This window comes from Rhinoderma darwinii, chromosome 11 (genome assembly GCF_050947455.1).
Source record: "Rhinoderma darwinii isolate aRhiDar2 chromosome 11, aRhiDar2.hap1, whole genome shotgun sequence".
NCBI lineage: Eukaryota > Metazoa > Chordata > Amphibia > Anura > Rhinodermatidae > Rhinoderma > Rhinoderma darwinii.
Window position 1 is genome coordinate 36,999,293 of NC_134697.1, and position 20,487 is coordinate 37,019,779.

A 20,487-nucleotide genomic window follows, 5' to 3' on the forward strand; every position below is an offset into this window, starting at 1 on the left:
GCCTCAAAAAATGGCTGAAAAGAAGCCTCAAAAGAAGCTCCAAATTAGGCGAGTTTTTTTGCCTTGGAAACGGCGCCGCAAAACTCGTCAAAAACGGCCCTAAAATGCCTCCCATTGATTTCAATGGGAAGCGGAGGCGTCTTTTTCCCGCGAGACGGATTTACAGGTTTCCGGAACAAACAAGCTATTTTTTTTAATCTACGTGTTGCTCGCCGTGAACGAACTGAACCTATACTGGATTTGGGCATTCTCATAAATTGAAACTCTTTCAGACCAGTCATGCCTCCAAAAAGGAACCTTGCACTTTGACTTTATTGGATATGTTGGCTTCATATCAGTAGGAAATTAAGTTTTTAACCACACACACAAACAACAAACAAATGGACCAGTGTGAAGCCGGGGAACTCTACTATTCTATATTATAAAAGTGAATATCTGTCTGTCTGTCTGTCTGTCCTCTATAGGCATCAAAACGCCTGAACCATTTGACCTCAAATTTGGCACATAGGTACATCGGGTGTCTAGGAAGGTTTTTGTAAATGTCCCAACCTTGCCGTTGTTCTCGGTTATCAGCCATTATAGCAAATGTCTGTTTGTCGTCCTCTATAGGCATCCACACACCTGAACTATTTGACCCCAAATTTGGCACATAGGTACGTTGGGTATTCAGGAATGTTTTCGTAAATGTCCCGACCTTGCTGTTCTCTGTTATCAGCCATTATCACATGATCATGATCCAATACTATAAAAGCAAATACAGACATTCGCTTTTATAGTAAAGATGTTTTTATCTGGCAGTAGCAGGTAGTGCACTTTACAAGATAATCCTAAATGGGAAGGTACAGGGGAGCGGTTACTTATAGCAACCAATCAGATTACTGATGGCCAGGAGGAAAGCTGCATTACTCGCTGCAGGGACTCCTCTTGCCCAACTGCAAGCTGATCAAATGCGTCATACTGCTGATCGAGCTGCTGAAACTCCTCAGCAAACTCTGGCTTTCTCAGCAACAAATCAGGCAGGTGGCTCTCAGAAGCGCAGAGACTCCTGCTCGTACACAGGCCAGTCAGCAAGCTGATAGAGAACATCATGTTCAGCGTGCTAATGTGTGGGCTTTCATGCATGATGCGGTTTTCAATTATGATCCAACCATAGTCTATGGCCAACTGTTACTAAAACTGCCAATGTTGTTAAATAACAGGCTCTGTCACATTCTTATGGCTCCATTTCCAACCAGTTTAGCGGTTAGGTATTCAGGAAGTTAGAATTCAAATAAACAGTGTGTAACTGCTGGGGTATATAGGGCTACAAGCGATTTCCCAAGAAAATATGGGGGCATGGATCAGAATCCTGGGCACCCTTGGAACAAATCCAGTGAACACACAAACAGACAGACCAACACGTTATACCCGGGCAGCGCTGGGTACTTTTTCTAGTTATATTATATTTTCCATGTAGCAGACACTACAGGGTAAATATATAGCTGGCCAAATCTTCCCCTAGAAAAATCAGCTGTCCTAGAAGCCGGACCTCTCATATTAAATGGATTGTCTGCAATGAGACAACACCTTTACTCTAAAATATGGAGGTTTCTGAAAACATATTTGTACTGTGAATGGAAAATTTTCAGTGTTTAGGATAAAGTCTACTGCAAATTTTCCGACAGACCAGAAGTAGGAAAGATCTAAAGCAAAATGTTTGCAATTATGGAAACCATCTATGCAGCATAATTTCACCAGAATTAACACGATCTGTTCGTATAACCTGTCCGCATGGAAATTTATTTATACACACATTGTAAAAGCTTTATATCTGACTTATGAGAGGTCATATGACAATAGAGTTTGCAATAAAAATCTCAAGATTATACGCTTTATGCTTAATCATTAGAAAGCATGAAAAACAAAAAAGCAGAACATTGCGATAGGTCACATACCAACAGAGAACACATTTTTTTTGCTTTAGGAATTGCCTTCTATCCTTAGTTTACAATTTATTGGGCCTGTTTATATGGTATCACTGCTGTTGGGTATAGAAAATAAACACTCTCAGAATAGACATCAGCAAAACCTGAAATATGTGGAAGAAGATGGTTTTATATATTCTTGCCATCTACAGTAAACTTTGTACGAACAAAATTCAACACCTTTTAGTGTTATTGCAATGACACTGTAAAAAAAAGAGTCGATGTCATAGACAAAGAGAGCGTGAAGAAAAACCCTGGTTAAAGCGGTTATGTACTTAGATGTGGTCATTATTAGCATAATTAGTATTATTGGATCCTGTGTGTCAGAGACACGGAGAAACAGCGTTCAGCCGAGCCGTTAGCTCAGCTGTACGGACGTCTGCGACTTTCACAGAACGATAAAGCTTCTGTGTATACAGGATACATAGAAGCTGTATCCTGTAAAAAAAATTAATTAAAGTCAATTTAAAAGTTGTTTTAAAGGGTAACTAAATGTTTAATAAACTTTCGCCATGTAATAGTGAACTGTCAGAAGCTTTTTTGTCAACCACTGAGACCCCCACCAATCACTAAAAGTTTCTGATCGGCTGTCCTTGGAGCGGTGTACAGGCTCAATGGAAAGTCTATGAGACCATACACCACTCATCCGGCTTTCCGAGGAAAGCCGATCAGAAACCGAGCGGCACAGCACTCACGAGCGCTTCTGATGCTTTGTTTCTGTAATGACAGGGTAGGGAGACAGACAGGTGAGCCCTAATCTACCCGCCACTCAGTCCCTGCCTACTTGCAATGACCCGTCCTAAGCGACGGGGTACAACTGGGCGACGGTCCCTACGCTCAGTAAGTGCAAGACAGACAAAACAGACAGGGGTACACAGAAGCTAGGGAAACGGGGCAGCTGCCCACGGAACACCGTGAGCAACAAGAGTGGTGAACGAGCCGAGTCAAACCAGGAGAGAGCGAGGTACAAAACGCTGAGCAGGAGAGTGGTCAGAAAGCCAAGGTCAATAACAAGCAGAGGATCAAAAGTACAAGCAGCAGCAAGCCAGGAAGCAAGCATAGAAGAATCACAGGCAAAGGAGGAACAGGAAAGGCAGGTATAAATAGACAGAGGGCGGGAGCTAGCTCCGTCTGGCCAGGCTGTGATAGGCTCTCCCACTCCTAAGCCTTCCATCCTAAGTGGTGGAAGATGGAGTTAGTCTCACAGACATAGGAGCAGGTGCAGACTGATTGCCCACGGGCGTCGACACAGAACCTGTGTCTGGCAAATCCTTTACAGTTTCAGTGTTTCATGGGGGTCTCAGTGATGGGACCCAAAACCAATCAAAATTTAGTTATCCTTTAGCCAAACTTTAGTTTATATCACTTAAATCATTGATTTATTAAAAAGAACATTTTGGTTCAAAGGTGTGCATATCCTTTAGGGAAATTCACATGAACCCCACACAATCAGATACCTCTATTTTATACAATTTAGAAACTTTATTGAATTTAGGTAAATTTACAGTCATACGTTTTAGCTGGAGAATGGGGAATAGACGTGGTAAAAGGAATTGTGAAATTATATAAATAGGAATACAGCGATACTGTCTAGTTAGTCAGTGAAATATACGCCCTTTCTATGTCTATTGCTCAATACCTTTTAGCTAAGAAAATTTGCCATCCAGGAGTCTGAAAAACTCGGGACAGCTGTCATGATATCGATTTTGTTGATGAGCCAAAGACAGGAGCAGCAATTTACAGTTCTTATTAGTATTTGTCGAAAGTTGTCCATACATTATTTATATCAGGGCTTTGGATAAAACTGTAATAATGTATATCACAATGATTTGCTAAATGACAACAATAACTTTATCACAGCATGCACTGAGGTCTACACAAATATAATTTGTGGATTATGCTACACAGAATTGAAATGGTCACAGAAAGGGAGTTGTTTTTTTTTTATTCACTTCACATCTAAACTCATATTAAACAAATTCCACATATCACAATGAGATTAGACCAAATGTGTAATCTGTGTATTCTACACACAAAGTGGACAAAAACTAGGAAATATGTACATTATTAGAACACTAATGGCCGATATTGTGGGATAAACGCGATTAAGATCGCCACCCTACAATTCCATTGTATGGAAAGACTAGCTGTAGAATGCTCTGTCAGAGGAGAGGATTTACATTCAAAATGTAAAAATAGTTTTATTAGTAAATTAGAATTTAGAGCAATATTCAGTCTTTATGTTTCTGTTAAGTACAGCCATAAAACAGAAAAATGGCAATATCTGTATAAGTAAAAAAATTAATAAAAACATAATTCTAACTGGTTGCTGCTCTAACCTCTAATTTTATGTTTTGGTTCAAAATCCCCTTTTAAGGGGTTGTTCTATCATAGCCTCGTCCGAATGCCCTATTAGAGCAAATGGATGCCATAGATGACTCCTTGGGGACCACATCTAAGAGCCAGAGAGGAGAGCTGCTGACAAGCAGTGGCTCTTGCTCTGGCGGACTCAAGTCATCCATGTATTGTGTGAACGTCCATTTATCTGAATGGCGTCTATGCAATACTACATTTCCCCTGTAGCGGCCGCTGCAGACAAACCGTATAGGCAGTCAGCAATCAGCTGATCGATGCGGTGGCTCTTCCATTAAAGTGGTTGTCTGTGATGAAACAACCTTTTTCAAGGCTATAATTAAAAAATACTGCAGCAAAACAACAATCTTGTACCAGAGCCACTATGTGTTTTGCTAGGTGTCTTGTTAATCCTAAAACAATGTAATCTAGTGGCATGAAATGTTAGTAAATTGTAGGCCATGAAGCAAACCAGCGGTGGTAATATCATGCAAGGTACACCTCTCTTTTGTAGTTATCCACATGCACTATTTGTAATATAATTTTGCATAACACACCGGGATACACAGCACACAGAAGTGTACTACCTTTGGCTTCAGCCTTTGGAATCTCACACAAACTGGACATCCAAACTTCCGGTATCCAATGATGCAGCAATGAAAGAATCACAAACGAATAATGAGCATTAAACAATTTGTACAGTAAGAAATAACAGATGGCAAATAAGATTTTGACATTTGTCACCAAGAAAAAATATATATTTTCTAAAGGAAAAAAAATCTACAATCTCATCAAAATGGCCTGTGTTACGATTAAGTGGCCAGTTATATTAATATCTTTCTTATTAATAATGGTAGTGTATAATTATTACTGATAAAAAATACTTAAGAGAATTCTGTAGAAGTCTACAGAACCATCATATATCTTAGGAGGAATTATAATTTTATAGAGTATTTGTTTTACCTTTAGGACCACCTCTGTCTCCATATCCTATATTAGGGTATATTAATGTCATTTGGGTATATAAATATCACAAATTCGAAGCATAGGCCATCAATGTTTTCAATGGTTGAAGCCGGCTCACTTGCAGGTATTACCGGCACAATCGTGCAGCCATTGGCTACTGAATAAAGGCGTGGTTTAAGCTGCCTCTCTGTGGGACCGAACCCTTAGGGTATGTGCACACACACTAATTACGTCCGTAATTGACAGACGTATTTCGGCCGCAAGTCCCGGACCGAACACAGTGCAGGGAGCCGGGCTCCTAGCATCATACTTATGTACGATGCTAGGAGTCCCTGCCTCGCTGCAGGACAACTGTCCCGTACTGAAAACACGATTACAGTACGGGACAGTTGTCCTGCAGCGAGGCAGAGACTCCTAGCATCGTACATAAGTATGATGCTAGGAGCCCGGCTCCCTGCGCTGTGTTCGGTCCGGTACTTGCGGCCGAAATACGTCCGTCAATTACGGACGTAATTAGTGTGTGTGCACATACCCTTAGGCAGATCGGATTAGGCTTGTTGGGTCCTGCAATTCCCAAAAGCCTCAGGCTTCCTAGGCCCATCATACATAAAGCTGACTGTCCATAACTATGGAATGAGCATTGCCTTATATGATTCAGTATTCATTAAGAAAAAGTATAAATATAATAATATTGTCGAAATAGGTATGTAGTATGTTTTCTTTACACCACTCGAATGGTAACTCACTAAAGGCAAAGTCAATTTAATGAATCTTTGGTGTGCCCAAACCAAGGTGAAAAAAAGATATGGAAACAAACAACTCAGCAAGTGTTCCTGCAGTTTTGCCACATCTGTTTTGCATTTGGATTTCCTTTTAAAAACTTCAATATAAATTGTTCCCAGTGTTAAGAAGAAAAAAAGATTTATCATTGACACATGTGACGTATAGGCTCCAGGAAAGCAGGCTTGCCCACGCAAACAAAGCAATATACAAAGCAAGGGGCATTATTTTATAGAATGTGCCTGCAGGAGATTGGCTTGGGCAAGGATATAAAATCCAGATTTTTTTTTTTTACTGGAATTCTCAGATCAGTCGACATACTGTACGTTTCGAATGAATTAGGTCAAAGCAGTGACTCCACTATTAAACATTTTTGAAGAAGAAACTTCAGTCTACATGCACACATATTGATAGCTGTTCTTACTACCATCGCAATCAATGATGATAGATGCAATAAGAGTGCGTCTTCTAGAATTTCACCCCTGCATTGTCACCTGTGCCCTTTTTTTCCTTAAAAATCAGCACAGATGACAACAGACTAGAGAAGCTCTAGGAGTCAATCTGCGTTAACACCCTTGATCCACTACCCTAGGAGTGCCCGGTTTGTATATTTTTAGTTGCCTACAATTGCCCAGCTGACACCAGGAATTAGCTCAAACCCATCCTCTCCCCCAGTCTAGTGAAGAAGAGTCGGTGTGATGTGTGTATGCGGTTTTTAGTTGTCTTTGTTAGTGTAACAGATTGGACAGAAGACCGTCAGCCTAGTGAAACAGAGACTGGCAGTGCTTCCATTCAATGGAACAGCTGTAAGCCAGAAAGAGCGACTGGCACTATAAAGAAACTACTGTAAAGACCTCGGCCTATGACATAGGAATCATGGCAGGTGCCGTTGAATTTTGTCAAACTAAATGGACAAAAGATTATTTATTATAGGCAGCTGCCATAAGCACTGTGGGTACTACTGTATGCACTGACAATATCCCATTACGAGAGGATATATATGCACGATGGAGAGTGTATAAATCCCTGCTTAAAGCTCTGTGCTTGTAAAGTCTTTTTAATTTACAGAAGAAGTAGAAGTTAGTTTATCAGATGTCAGAGAGCGAAGTTTGTTCTATACAGAGGAGCTAAGAGAATCAGAGTTGAGTAAGTCTTTTGGCACAAGTCCTAATAATCTGTGTTTTTACACAGATTTGCAGGTCAACCTTGCATCGCGCTACAAATGCAGCCATAGAGTTAAAAGATGAATCCAGCACTGCAACAATTCTGACAGGTTATTTATCATTAAGAAAAAAGTAAATGAAACTATAATGATATGATACTGAATGGTGCTGGTCGGTGACTCATATTTGAGCAGTATTCACATTACTTTCTTGCCCTTACATGGAGCATGCTGATAACTACTAAGCTCTCCTGCTTGGGGCCCATTGAGTTTTTATACAGTTACATTGGGATTATGTCCAAAGCTGGAAGTCGGAATTGAGCTTTGTGGTTACAAAATGAGTGTGCAACTGGCAGAGTAATACAGGGAGGGATACTTGACCGAATGAGTCAGGATCTGCGGTGCCAGTTTGAAGAAATCTTTGTATATAGAAACTTACAACCTGATTATATAACTCTCAACAGAAAATAGTAACAGAGGAAAGAGAGGATTTTCAAAAGTAATTGGTCCAGAAGACTGTTTAAAGCCTCATGCGCACACAATAACCTGTATAGAGGCACTCAGAGTCCCTGTAAATCCGTACCACGGAACTATGTGCCCGCTGTGTGCCGCAGTATGGTGCTCCATATGGCGCTATATTCGAGAATTATTTTTTCCTAGAAGCATCTGATGGAGCATGCTGGGATTCTCTATTAAAGTCCATACGAGCTCTGTATACATCTACATAAAATCTGAGGCAGACAGAGGTCCTGGAGCCGTATTACAGCTCTGTACAACTCGGAGGTTGTAAGGGGCCATCATAAGCCTGTGTGCATGAGGCCTTAGGCTAGGTTTAAAAAGGGTTGGATGGTGCCTTGTCCAACATTTTAATGGGAGAAACTCTGCTAAAAAAGACAAAAACAGGAAATAATACACTTATAAGTAAAGATGGTCTTATTTTATATTCATATATCCGCTGTATGGATAGATAAGTGATGGAGTTATTTCTCTTATATTTATATTGTTGTAACCCTTTTCTGGTATAGTTGAGTGACAACTGATCTGGGCAAAATTACAATTTCACACAGCTTACCCAAAAGACAATTTTTACTAATTTTGAAATAATACTGGAGAAGGAGGGGTCCAAAAATATGGGAACACTCTTTGGGAGCTGTAAATTAAAATCTAAAGATGCTATCTAAAGATATAGGAATTTGGAACAACTAGACAGAATCTGAATTCTATTTCCAATTTTTTTTAAATAAATAAAAAATACTAGATGAATACAATAAATGGTTGCCTGTATCATATTGCTAGTTTGTCCAGTACTATATAAAAAAATCTTAATTGTTACTCTGTATAATAAAAACATTATATGCAAATATATGTAACATATTTCTAAGTTTGAAAAAGTATTCGCTTTCATTTCACTACAATGAGAAAGATTGGATAATATTTAAACAAAAAAAACAGTCCTTAATTCTCGAGTAATAATGAAAGTATTACCACTTTCCCTTGTAGTAAACTTTTTTCAGTTTCTCACCATATTCAAGATCTCTGGTAGACCTCAGTGAACGAAACATTCTTGTTTACATCCAGAGTCTGAATACCTAAGACCTAATACTTCTCAAAGCTGATGGCTTCTCTACAACTGTATTTAGTCTAGACAATCCTCTGTGAGATAAATCACATCAGCAGCACACATCCCTCCTTTGTCAAGTAGATTTACTACAATATATTAAGTTAAAATGTTTTAGGCCTTATTCAGCTGGCCGTGTTTGGTCCGTGATATACAGACAGTGTGTCGGCCATATTTCCAAGACTGACCACAGCTTAGGAAGCTGGGCGCCCAGGATCATAGTTATCTATGATGCTAGGAGTCCCTGCCTCCCTGTGGGAACATGAATGGGACAGTATTCCCGCGGAGAGGCCGGGACATCTAACATCATATATAACTATGATGCTAGAAGTCCGGCTCCCTGAACTGTGTTCGGTCCTGGAAATGCGGCCGACACACGGTCTGTATATCACGGACCGAACTTGGCCTTCTGAATAAGACCTTAGTTTGAGGTCCAGTCTTTCTAGTTCACAAAGCACTCCTTAAAGGGGTGTTCCCATCATTGACATTTATGGCACATGCACGGGATATGCCATGAATATCGCATAGATGCAACGATTGCCATAACAGCTAGCAACCGCATACAGGCGGGCAATGAATGGAGAAGTGGCTGCGGATATGCACATCTCCCTTCATCTTAACTTCTACGAAAGTTACGAAAACAGGTGACACTGTTCTGCCAAAAGGTGACTAAAACTATAGCAGACCCTTAGCTCTAAGTATTAGGACTCAGTTTTTTTTTTTCCATCCGGATGTAAACAAGAATGTGACCATTCACTGAGAGCAAAAAGATATATTAAAAATGGTGAGTAATTGAAGTACACAGTATATTAAAAAGTTACAGAACTTTTTCATCATTCAATGAATAAACTTTATTTAGAGAAGCCTAGAAAATTCTTTAAACATTTAAACAATACTTGATAATAAGATAGTAGTTTCCAGGGTTAGGCTGGCCCGCTGCCCGATTCTACCGATAGCAGCGCCAGTAATATTTTATTATTGTCCTTTTCGCAGTGAGAGAAGATTGATGTTATTTAGTGTCTTGTACCAGTGTACTGCGAGTTCCTGCAACTGTACATCTGGCTTTCTCCAGCGAAGAGGATAGCCAAGGCATTGCTAAGACTTAGAAAAGTCTCTACCACGCAAACTCTCAACTGGGTTGTAACAGAAAACAGATCAACGGTTGAAAACATTTCAAGAGCCGCACAGATATTAAGATTTACTACAGCATTAACAGGAGCCCATCTTCAAAAATTTGTGCGTTGCTTTGAGAAAAAAGGAATTCCTGCTTTTTGTTCGATATATTTATGGGAGTAAACTTTTCTTTCTTCTTTATTTTTTTAAAATCTGCTGAGTTATAACATTATGAGTCCCACATTTCTGAATGGATGTAAATGGTTGAAATGTAGAGGCTGAGCAGACTATAGTAAATGATAGAATTCTCCAACATGAAGTGGTTTGGAATGCCGGATAGCAAAAAGCGGTTAGATTCAGAATGCTCGCTGGGTATTACCAGATATTGTCATTTGTGTAATGTCTCTTTTTTCTAGAAACTTCTATAGAGTATTAATCCTTCACTAAATATTCCAAAAACCTGATGTTCATTATTAATATAATGTCACAGACAAAATTGCCTAAAGCCTATAAAAACCTTTGGAGCCATTTTTTTTTTTTTTTCTATGTAATGTGTGTGTTTTGGCCTCCTAAAAATTTTTCTAATATCATTTTATTTTATTCATTTTGTTTTAGCGCTGCAGCTTTTTCGTATCCACTATACAAAGAAGCTGCATAATGCTGCTGTAAACTGAATCCGTCAGTCAGCTGGACTGACGGCGGCTCCGTGTGCCTCCGACACACAACCTTACCCTAAGACCGATTAAATCTAAGTTGATCAACTTATATTTGATCAGTATTCGGGTTATCTTGTGTGTAGAGGCACACAGGAACAGCTGTAAGCGGAATCTGTCAGTCAGCTGGACTGACGGCTCAGCTGACAGCGGCTCCGGTTAGCGGACTGTAGCCTAATACCGATCCAATCGAAGTTGAGTTCATAAGTAATAAACACAAATGAAAAGATATATATTCAATCGATCTATGCTTTCTGATTTTGGAGAAGACTCAATCCTTTGGAAATCACTGTTGGAGAAAAAACTGGAAGATATTGGGTAACCAGATGGGATGAAAATTAAGAACACACTATTTACATACAGGACGACCCAGTCAGGACTTGCTGGAGAAGTTCTAGTCATATGGTTTCTAACTTGATGGGTAAGTAAATGGACATTTTTTCTTGCAAGGTACTACTGTATATTGACTTTTCATATACAAACAACTAGAGATAATGCTATAATTCTTCTATAAATATTGTAGCTTGTGATGATTGCTCATGAAATATGGTAATAAGGCAAATATTACTGTTCAATATTTGACCTCTCTTTAATACATATCAAGCCCTTGGGATATCTCTTCCCCGGAGCTGCAGACACTGGAGCCAGTCTGACCGGGTACTCTCTACAGCCTGAACAACAAGAGATCCATTCAACTCCCAAGCGGACTGTGGGACATGTGTTTGCAAAGTTAATATGTTTATTGCACCATGTAAATTTTAGAAAATAAGTCTTCCCAAATAGTTTGTGAAAACTTCTGCTCCAGCCCCAACATCCTGGTTCATATTTGTTTTGAATCCTGTTGGCCTCCCATGTGACACGGCGGATGAGACAACAGCTCCTAACTGGATATAATCACCATTCAAGGCACAGTTTACGAAAAAATATAAAAATCTCCAGTCAAATAGTTATTTTGTGACATTACAATGGTAAATGGACAACATGTCGCTTATATGTAAAAGTCACGAAATGTAGAAAGCACAGCCAATATTTATGCCAGACTTCTCTGTGGTGCTTTACACTGAAGTAGATGTAAACCAGGGATGGATTCAAAGGCTTGTACGAGCTATATTATGAAAAAAAACATTAAAGGGGTTTTCCTATTATGGATATTTAGGATATATCCATAGGATATGTCATAAATGTCAGATAGATGCGGGTCCTAAACCCCGTTCTACCGCTCTGTGTTGCGGCTGAAGAGTGTGATCTCCGATCACGAAGAAGAAAACAGAGTAGCTCGCTGAGCTACGCTGTTTCTGTAACTCCTATGGTAGTGAATGACGGTTACGGAAGCAGCGTAGCATGCGGTATCCCAGATTAGGTCTACTCTTCTGGATTAAAATCAGGAGTGAACCCCTTTTTTTGATGGATGGGGTAGTTGGAGTTTTGACCATAACCTCAAAAAGCGAAGTTGCTGTACTGAAGCGTTCTATAACTTATGGTGACTCCTGCCAATTTTAGTAAAAAAAAAAAAATAGATATTTCAGGTTTTGGAAAGGGTTAGGGCTCATGTACATGGCTGTAGGTGCATGGGGTCTAAAATGTACCTCTGTATACCTCACAGTTTATATGAAATTCAACAGCAAAAAAATTAATGGCATGTTCCATTGGATATCGTATGTACGCAGATTTTCCCCCTCTAGAAGAATTGCTTCTCATAAAGAGTATCTGCGTACATACGGCGCTGTGATAGGGCTGAAAGGACCTGGATGAATAAATTACTGACTAATTTGGAAAAGCTCTGGAGTCCTGCGAATTCTTCCTTATTGTATAAATTGTACAATAAAACATTATGCAACTTTCTAAAATATTCTGTGCTGCAATTATTTTCAGGATCTATGCTTGCTGTTAGCGAGTGGAAACATTCTTACATACATTTAGAGTCATAAACTGACCTGGCAAGTCCTGTGCTCTTATAGCTTAGGGCTTGTTACAATGTATCAGTGCATGTAAGAGCAATCAACCAGGAGCATAGGACAGGACAGAGATTTGTACTAACTTCAGAAAAATTATCTAGACTGATACACTATGCCAAACCTTCAGCTACGTGAGCAAAACAAGGTCAGGGCTAGGTTTCAGTTTCTTAAGAAAAACAATGCATATTTCCATTCACTGAAGGCATGCAGAGATTTTAATAACGGACAAATTACTTTTACAACAATTTGAAATTTCTAAATAGAATTTGACCACTTTAATGTAACATCACAAGAGAATACTTTCCTAATGACCATATTCCAAAGCTGATTTATAGATAATACTCCTCATCATTTCTTATTATGAAGATGACATGGAGGTAGCAAAGATTTTATCAGTTTCTCAACAGAATTAAGCGAGAAATAGGATGAAAACTCAAAAACAAAACCAACATAGTGGTAAGGGTCTGCAGGGGATAAGAGAGTAAGAACCATGTTTCTGGTGCTGGCCCCTCGTTCTGTGCATCACATTTTACGTCAGCTTCCTGCTCCACTTATTGGACATGCTCTGTCCATATGGGAATTTGTTATTTAACAAAACAAACCACATGGAGAATTATTTACCATCGTTTCCTGGCAGCTGATCCGGGAAAACATAGAGCAGAGCTGTAGTACAATATGCTGGAAATGAAAGCTCTATGCATGCTGAAGCTCATCTTTATCTAAGAAGATATATGGAGCCGATAGCGGATTGTTATTGTGTTCCCTTCCCCACATGTTATCCATGTGCATTGCTGTTATACTGCGTCTGCACATCCTCCATTTAAAAAACACTGAAATCCCACACAACAGTCAGCTGTTTATTATTTTAAGGGTCCACTCACACGGCATTGCTCTGTGCGTGGCGATATACAGAGCCCCTCTACAGGTTATATTATTGACCCAAAGGCATGGTGCCTCCACGAGGTTGTTTGTAGGGGAGAGTATCTGTGATACGCCATGCGTTGTAACATGCAAACATTTTTTGGTGGATTCTCACTGATCCCGTGAGGGAAAGACCTCTTTTTGTATCCAATTTTTTACAGCACATTACGGGCACATAGCAGTCTAAGGGCGTTGTATTATAGATTTGTACAACACAGAGTCATAATACAGCTGTGTGTATGAGGTCTACAGAAAATAACGTATGTCTAAAGAAGTCACAAAAATCCCGGAAAGTTAAATAGCTGAACAATTCCTAGAACGGGGCACCGCCGAACCTCCCTACCACAGTGGAAAGGACTTCTAAGGAGTGATGGCTCTGGTAGGCACACAGCTACCCCATTTAACTCTATAGGGGGGTATGAAAATAGACTGGCAAAAAAAACAAAAACATTCAAAAGACAAGTCTGTGTAAGAAACTTTAGAAGGGTTGTTCGAGATATAAAAAAACAAATAAAATAAAAAAGATCAATTTTCTTACCAGTAACAGCGCTACTCCATTAGCTGGGTCTGGTATTGAGCTAACCCAATGAGCTCCAATACCATACCCAGTCCATGGACAAGAGCGTCGCAGCTCCTTTAAGCCTTGTACATATGGCGGTCACTCAGAGGGACTAATAAAGCTCAACTAAGATGCTGCCCCAAAGGGCTGTGAATATTTGAGAATCAATGGTCACTCAAATTTATGATGTGAATGAAGTCCTTTTACATGTCCTCTCTGGACAGCTTAATTGTACCTACTTATGCTTAGGCATCATGCACACGACGTTTCCATTTTGCGGATTGCAAGACACGGATCTTAGTGGCTTCCATGTGCGAACTTATACACTGCAATAGTTGAGACGGACCACAAACACTGACAAGAATAGGACCTGTTCTATAATTTGCGGAACAGACACACGGATCCACAAAAAAAAAAACAACAGATGTGTGCACGGCCCTATAGAAAAGAATGGTTCAGTATGCCATCCACAAAAAAAATACAAAAAAATGGATAGGGTACTGAGGAAAACAACGGTCGTGTGCATGAAATCCTCAAACACTAGGAAACTTGCCTGTTCAGTCTTAGGCTGGGTTCACAGAGAAAATCTGCCTCAAAGTTCCAATTTTCGCAGCGTTTTTTGCCCCGCAGCCATTGAGTGCCGCGGGCAAAAAACACAGCGAAATACACCTTCTCTGCCTCCCATTGATGTCAATGGGAGGTCAGAGGCGCAAAACGCCCGAAGATAGGGCAAGTCCCTTCTTTTTCCTACGAGACGGTTTTTCCGCTCGCGGGAAAAAACCGCCTCCGCCTCCCATTGAAATCAATGGGAGGCATTTTCAGACGTTTTTTGGCGTGTTTTCCGGCGCAATTTCCGCATCAAACAACTAATCAAAAAACCCTTTTTCTGCTTTATCTCCATTCCTAATCTCTATGGTGTCAAACTTTTCAAGATTACTACTTTTCCCTTTCATACCGATAACAGAAACAGAAAAGTGCGGAAACGCAAGTGTGCAAAAACATGAAAAGGAAATGTGAAATACCCCAATGACATAACATTATACAGACAATTTAAAGAAATTCAAAAATGAAGAAAACATCACAAATATTTGTGAAATGCGATTTTTCAGTTCAGTTTAAAATGTGTATAGATTTGCACGATCTGATTAATCCTGTAGGAGGAATTTTCTGCTCCAAGATATGGTTTTACCAGGCACGATAAGAGCATAAGCCTGAAATATTCATCAGCAAAGGTAACCAATGTAGAAGTTTAACCCTTCCCGCACTGTTGTACACGCAGGGCCCAGGTAGCCGTGCTTTAATTCACAGTGCTGTACATTTACAGCGCTGTGTTGGCACGTGCATAAGAGCTGCGCCCATGCCACCCCCCACTGAATGAGAGCGGTGATTGACAGATCCCCTCCGGCAGCAACCACCGAGATCAAAGATAACTATAATCAGCAATAAATCATCATTGATAATAGGACTTGGCACCTAAGGGATATAAACAAAGGGAAAGGGGCTCCCTTTGACAGCTGATCACCGACTATCTGCCAATTGACTGTGGGGGATGTATATGGTAGCTAGGGACAAAGGCATGGCCTAATAGGTGCATTAAATTTTTTTCTGGAATACTGCTCGGTAAAGACCAATAGTAATAAAAAAAACTAATAAAGTTCAGGGGGTAAAAAGTGACATAAGAAAATAAATAAATAAATAAATCATTGTTTCTACTAAAAAAAACAACCATGGAACTATTATTTTTGCATCCCCCAAAAAGAAAGCTATCAATATTAGATAAGTGGGGGTCCGGCTCTCAGCAGCCCTGCCGATCTACTGTTTGAAGGTGCCACAGCGCTTCAGCGAGCGCCACGTTCCCTTTATTGTTTGCACAGCTCCGTACTTTTAGTAGTGGCTGTAAATGGCATTACAGCTCAGTCCCATTCACTTGCATGGGACGAAGCTGTAGTGACTTGTAGTACTAGGCACAGCCACTCTTAAAGTGCAGAGATGTCCCTGGTAAAAAATGCAGGGGACTCTGGTGAGCGCCGAGGCCACATCGAATAGCTGATCGGGCGTGTTGAGTGTAGATCCCCCACCAATCTAATATTGACTGCTTATCCTAAGGATAAGCCATCAACTATAAAGAACTCTAAAACCTCTAATTCCCAAACAGGCTTTAAAGGGTTAATAAAAAACCCTTTCGGAGTCTACTGGTAGCTGTAGGAGTAAAGGCTTACGCAAACATAGATAGTTAGCAGTATTCAGTCAGAACATACGTGATATGGACCCATAGGGACACCATGTGTCGCTGCATAAGGTCTAAGACTGAGCTGCAGAACTGGCGCTATGCAGCCCTTTCATTCCAGGGATTGTGGGGGTCCCAGTGGTCGGACCCCCACCAGTCAGCTAGTAACGGCTTCTCTTATCAGGATGTCATCGCTTATATAGTAGGAAATCGGCTTTAACAAAGATAATATTTTTTAATTATATCCAAGCTGGAGACGGAGGGACAAGGTTGATGAGATACTAATATTATTAAGGAAATGCGACTTCCCGCCGCCGCAGAAATGACATTACCTCTCCGCAGCTTTTCTGCACAGGTCTATGACTAATAGAGGGATAACATATAATAGTATACAGTCTGCACATTCATAATTAAAATATTCTAAGGTCAGGATGGGAGTAGTCAAGGGACCGGCAAAGTTATGTGTGAATTTTAGTCATGGCAAAAAAAGCTATACGAGGATGAAAAGAAATAGCTAAAATGGTGAGATTTGTATCTACAAATTCCCAACATAGTGAGTAACATCTCGCTTCATCTTTATAGAGCAGTGAAAGTCTGTGCCACCATCAAGGGAATGAGTCATAGGGATTGTTTAGATGCCGTCTGGCAGTGATGCTGCGCACAGTCACAGATCTCTAATCTAGAAGCCTCATTATGTAAAAAGGTTCTGTATTCTGTAGTAAATACGGCTAAATCCGTATACGTCTGGTGCTCCAATTACCTAATGTGCTCATTGCTTCCGGGAGTAACTCTAGGGTAAAGGGGAATGTGGGCAAGGGCAGTGGTCACATACATTTTGTCCATAATATTGGAGATGTAACATTATAGGTCTTTGTATGTATACTGCTAATTTTACAGATGTGTCCATTCTTAGGCTGGGTTCACACGACCTATTTTCAGACGTAAACGAGGCGTATTATGCCTCGTTTTACGTCTGAAAATAGGGCTACAATACGTCGGCAAACATCTGCCCATTCATTTGAATGGGTTTGCCGACGTACTGTGCCGACGACCTGTCATTTACGCGTCGTCGTTTGACAGCTGTCAAACGACAACGCGTAAAATGACTGCCTCGGCAAAGAAGTGCAGGACACTTCTTTGCAATGTAATTTGAGCCGTTGTTAATTGAAGTCAATGAAGAGCAGCTCAAGATTTACGAGCGTCAAAGACGCCTCGCATAATGCGAGGAGGAGCTTTTACGTCTGAAACGAGGCAGCTGTTTTCTCCTGAAAACAGTCTGTCTTTTCAGACGTAAAAGGTAGCTAGCGTGTGCACATACCCTTACTTTTTCTTGAATTGCATTAAGATATACTGTACAATTTGTTGGGATACCAACTTAACAATTACAATCGCACGCAATCCTGTAAAAAAAAAAAAAAAAAAAGCATATACATTAAACATATATGTTTTTTAACATAGGAGTCTGGGGGAAACGGGCGGCCTACATAAGGCATCTGTCGCAGCTATTCAGTAAAAAAAAATTGATTTTATAAGTTTTTTTGATATGGGAGTCTATGGGCGATGGATGCCTCTGATGGACGCCGTCTGACACTCAGACTCCTATGTAAAAAAACAAAACACACGTTTAACATCCACGTTTTCTTATTTGTTCTGTTTTATCATGGTAAAAAAAGGGCAATGTATTGTTGATGGATGGAGGCATCCATCGGAAGAAGGCCCCATGCAGACGACCGTGTGAGTCACTGCCTCCCAGCAGGACTACGGTCCTGTACTGAAAACATATTTCATAACTATGATGCTAGGACCCCGGCTCCCTGAACTGTGTTGAGTCTGGGAAATGTGGTCGACATGCGGTCGTGTGCATGGGGCCTTATACCGTTTTTTAAAGTTTTTGGCTCTGTTCATATTGGAGGAGGCTTAAACATTTTTGCTGGACAGAACAGAGGAGCACGCTGTGCTATTTTATCCGACAAAACATGTTTTGTCGGTCGTTGTTGGTTTCCGTTACGAGACAGATCCAGCAGCTTCGGTTTTTCGTTATTCTGCTCCTAAGGGCCTGTTCACATCACCGTTCGCTTTCCGTACTGGGGTTCCGTCGGAGGTTTTCCGTCGGGTGAACCCCGCAACGGAAAGTGAAACCACAGCTTCCATTTCCATCACCATTGAAAAATTGCTAATGGTTTCCATTCGCCTCCATTCCGGTTTTCCGACGGAATCAATAGCGCAGTCGACTCCGCTATTGATTCCGTCGTTAAAACGGAAACCTGCCAGGAATGGTGACAAACGGAAAACCTTAGCAATGTTTCCGTCACCATTGATATCAATGGTGATGGAAATGGAAGCTATGGTTTCACTTTCACTTTTCGTTGCGGGGTTCACCTGACGGAAACCTCCGACGGAACCCCCGGAACGGAAAGCGAACGGTGATGTGAACAGACACTTAGACAGAGAAAACAACGGAAAACCCAATGCAAACATGAACACAATCTTGCGACATACATCTCGGGTGATGTCAGATTTAGAGAGAAGGTCTCGGGTGATGTCAGATTTAGAGAGAAGTTCTCGGGTGATGTCAGATTTAGAGAGAAGGTCTCGGGTGATGTCAGATTTAGAGAGAAGGTAAGGGAGGACACAACTGTGCAACGTTATGGACAAGACAAATTACTTAATACCCCACCCCTCTAATCGACCATCATCCTTCTTGAATCAATGACTGAATTTTACAACACCATATGTACCCTGTTGGTTGCATCTTATTTACTGAAAACCATGGAGTAGTTTTAATTAATAATGTGTCCGAACTAAAAAAAAAGAGTCACAATGTATCCCTCTAAAGAAAAGCACTTTTTTTTTTTTTGTAATTGCAATATGCAACTGAGCTTGGTTCCGAAGTAGTCAATATTTTTTTCTCACAAAATTCATACGATCCGTCTTGTACTGTTCATTACTGAGAGTTAACTCATGGTGGAGCAAATTTCATCTATTAGCATGAACAGAAGGAATGTCAGCAAAACCACTGAGTGATTGAATACACTAAGATGATCAGGAATCAATAACCCTTTACAATAAGTAGGTGCTATAAATCTCCTGGCCTCTGGTCATAGAAAAAAAAGGGGGTAGGAGCACATTATTCCTTGGTATATGCACTCTCATCACATCCCAAAAACCACTCAAAAACAACCATCAATACTAAGCAAACACTCGGAATAGTCTATTACTCAATAGTTCCCTAAGGAACGGGTAAGAATTTTAAAAGCTTTTTAAGAAGTGAAGGGATTTCACATGAATGTTCAAAATAAATCAATGTGTTGCGAGGAAATAAAAATGGCAATAAAACGGGAGGGCTAAAATAAAAATGTTAAAAATAAGATAATCCCATAGTAGGCCTAGACATAATTTATCCAGCAGATATCCCTTAAATGATGGTCGAGAGGATATCAGAAGCAGGGGATGATGAGGAATCTATCAGCAAGCTCAGATATAAGGAGAAGTTGGACAATATGGTTTAAAGCAAACAGAATAATTCATGACCAGACCATAAATACAGGTAGAAATCTAGAATAGGACATCAGACATTTGCATGCACAGATTTGTAAAATTAGACTGCAAAAAATTTCGTGCAACAGGAGAGGAAATAATAGGAATTAATCTTCTTACCTGATTTACGCTTTGAGGAGCCATAATCCCTAAAAAAGAAACAGCAGCAAATAGACATGATTAGTCAGGTGGTATTGGGGGGCTTATAAATGAAGGTGCCCCACCCATGCAGTGAAACAATCCTCCGCTCTGCTATCCCTGGTATAGCTCAAGGCTTTGGCTGTGAAAATCCTGACAGAGAGACGATTGACAGGACCAGAGACGCATCTCAGCCCTACAAACAGCTGCTGCAACCAGCTCTGGAAGGCAGAGGACCATGTGATGACAGAATGAACCATCCCCAATTATACAGGGGAGCTTTCCCTGCTTATACGAGATGCCTCAAGGGTTCTTCCTATTCTGAATACATCGCAGCAAATGGCATAACTCTACAGACACCTGTATGTTCTGCGGTGGATGTGCATGCAACCAGAACGGTCTACAATATTCTCTGAATGGAGTAACTTATTAAAGGAAGCCATCGATTTTCTATAACAAACACTAGAACAGCAGAGTTGATG

General features: G+C 40.4%; 1 protein-coding gene across 4 annotated transcripts in view; it reads right to left on the bottom strand.

Annotated features, from left to right (window-relative positions):
• Positions 1 to 20,487, bottom strand: part of SH3PXD2A (SH3 and PX domains 2A) — a 248,911-nt gene that overhangs the window by 60,768 nt on the left and 167,656 nt on the right. For 2 of the 4 annotated variants that reach the window (XM_075841093.1, XM_075841095.1), the window contains exons 6-7: positions 19,988 to 20,016; positions 4,904 to 4,948 (exon numbers count right to left, since the gene is read on the bottom strand). In XM_075841093.1, the coding sequence (XP_075697208.1) occupies positions 4,904 to 4,948; positions 19,988 to 20,016 (74 nt within the window). The remainder of the gene's footprint in view (positions 1 to 4,903; positions 4,949 to 19,987; positions 20,017 to 20,487) is intronic. The other 2 variants (XM_075841094.1, XM_075841096.1) reach the window with 1 other exon arrangement.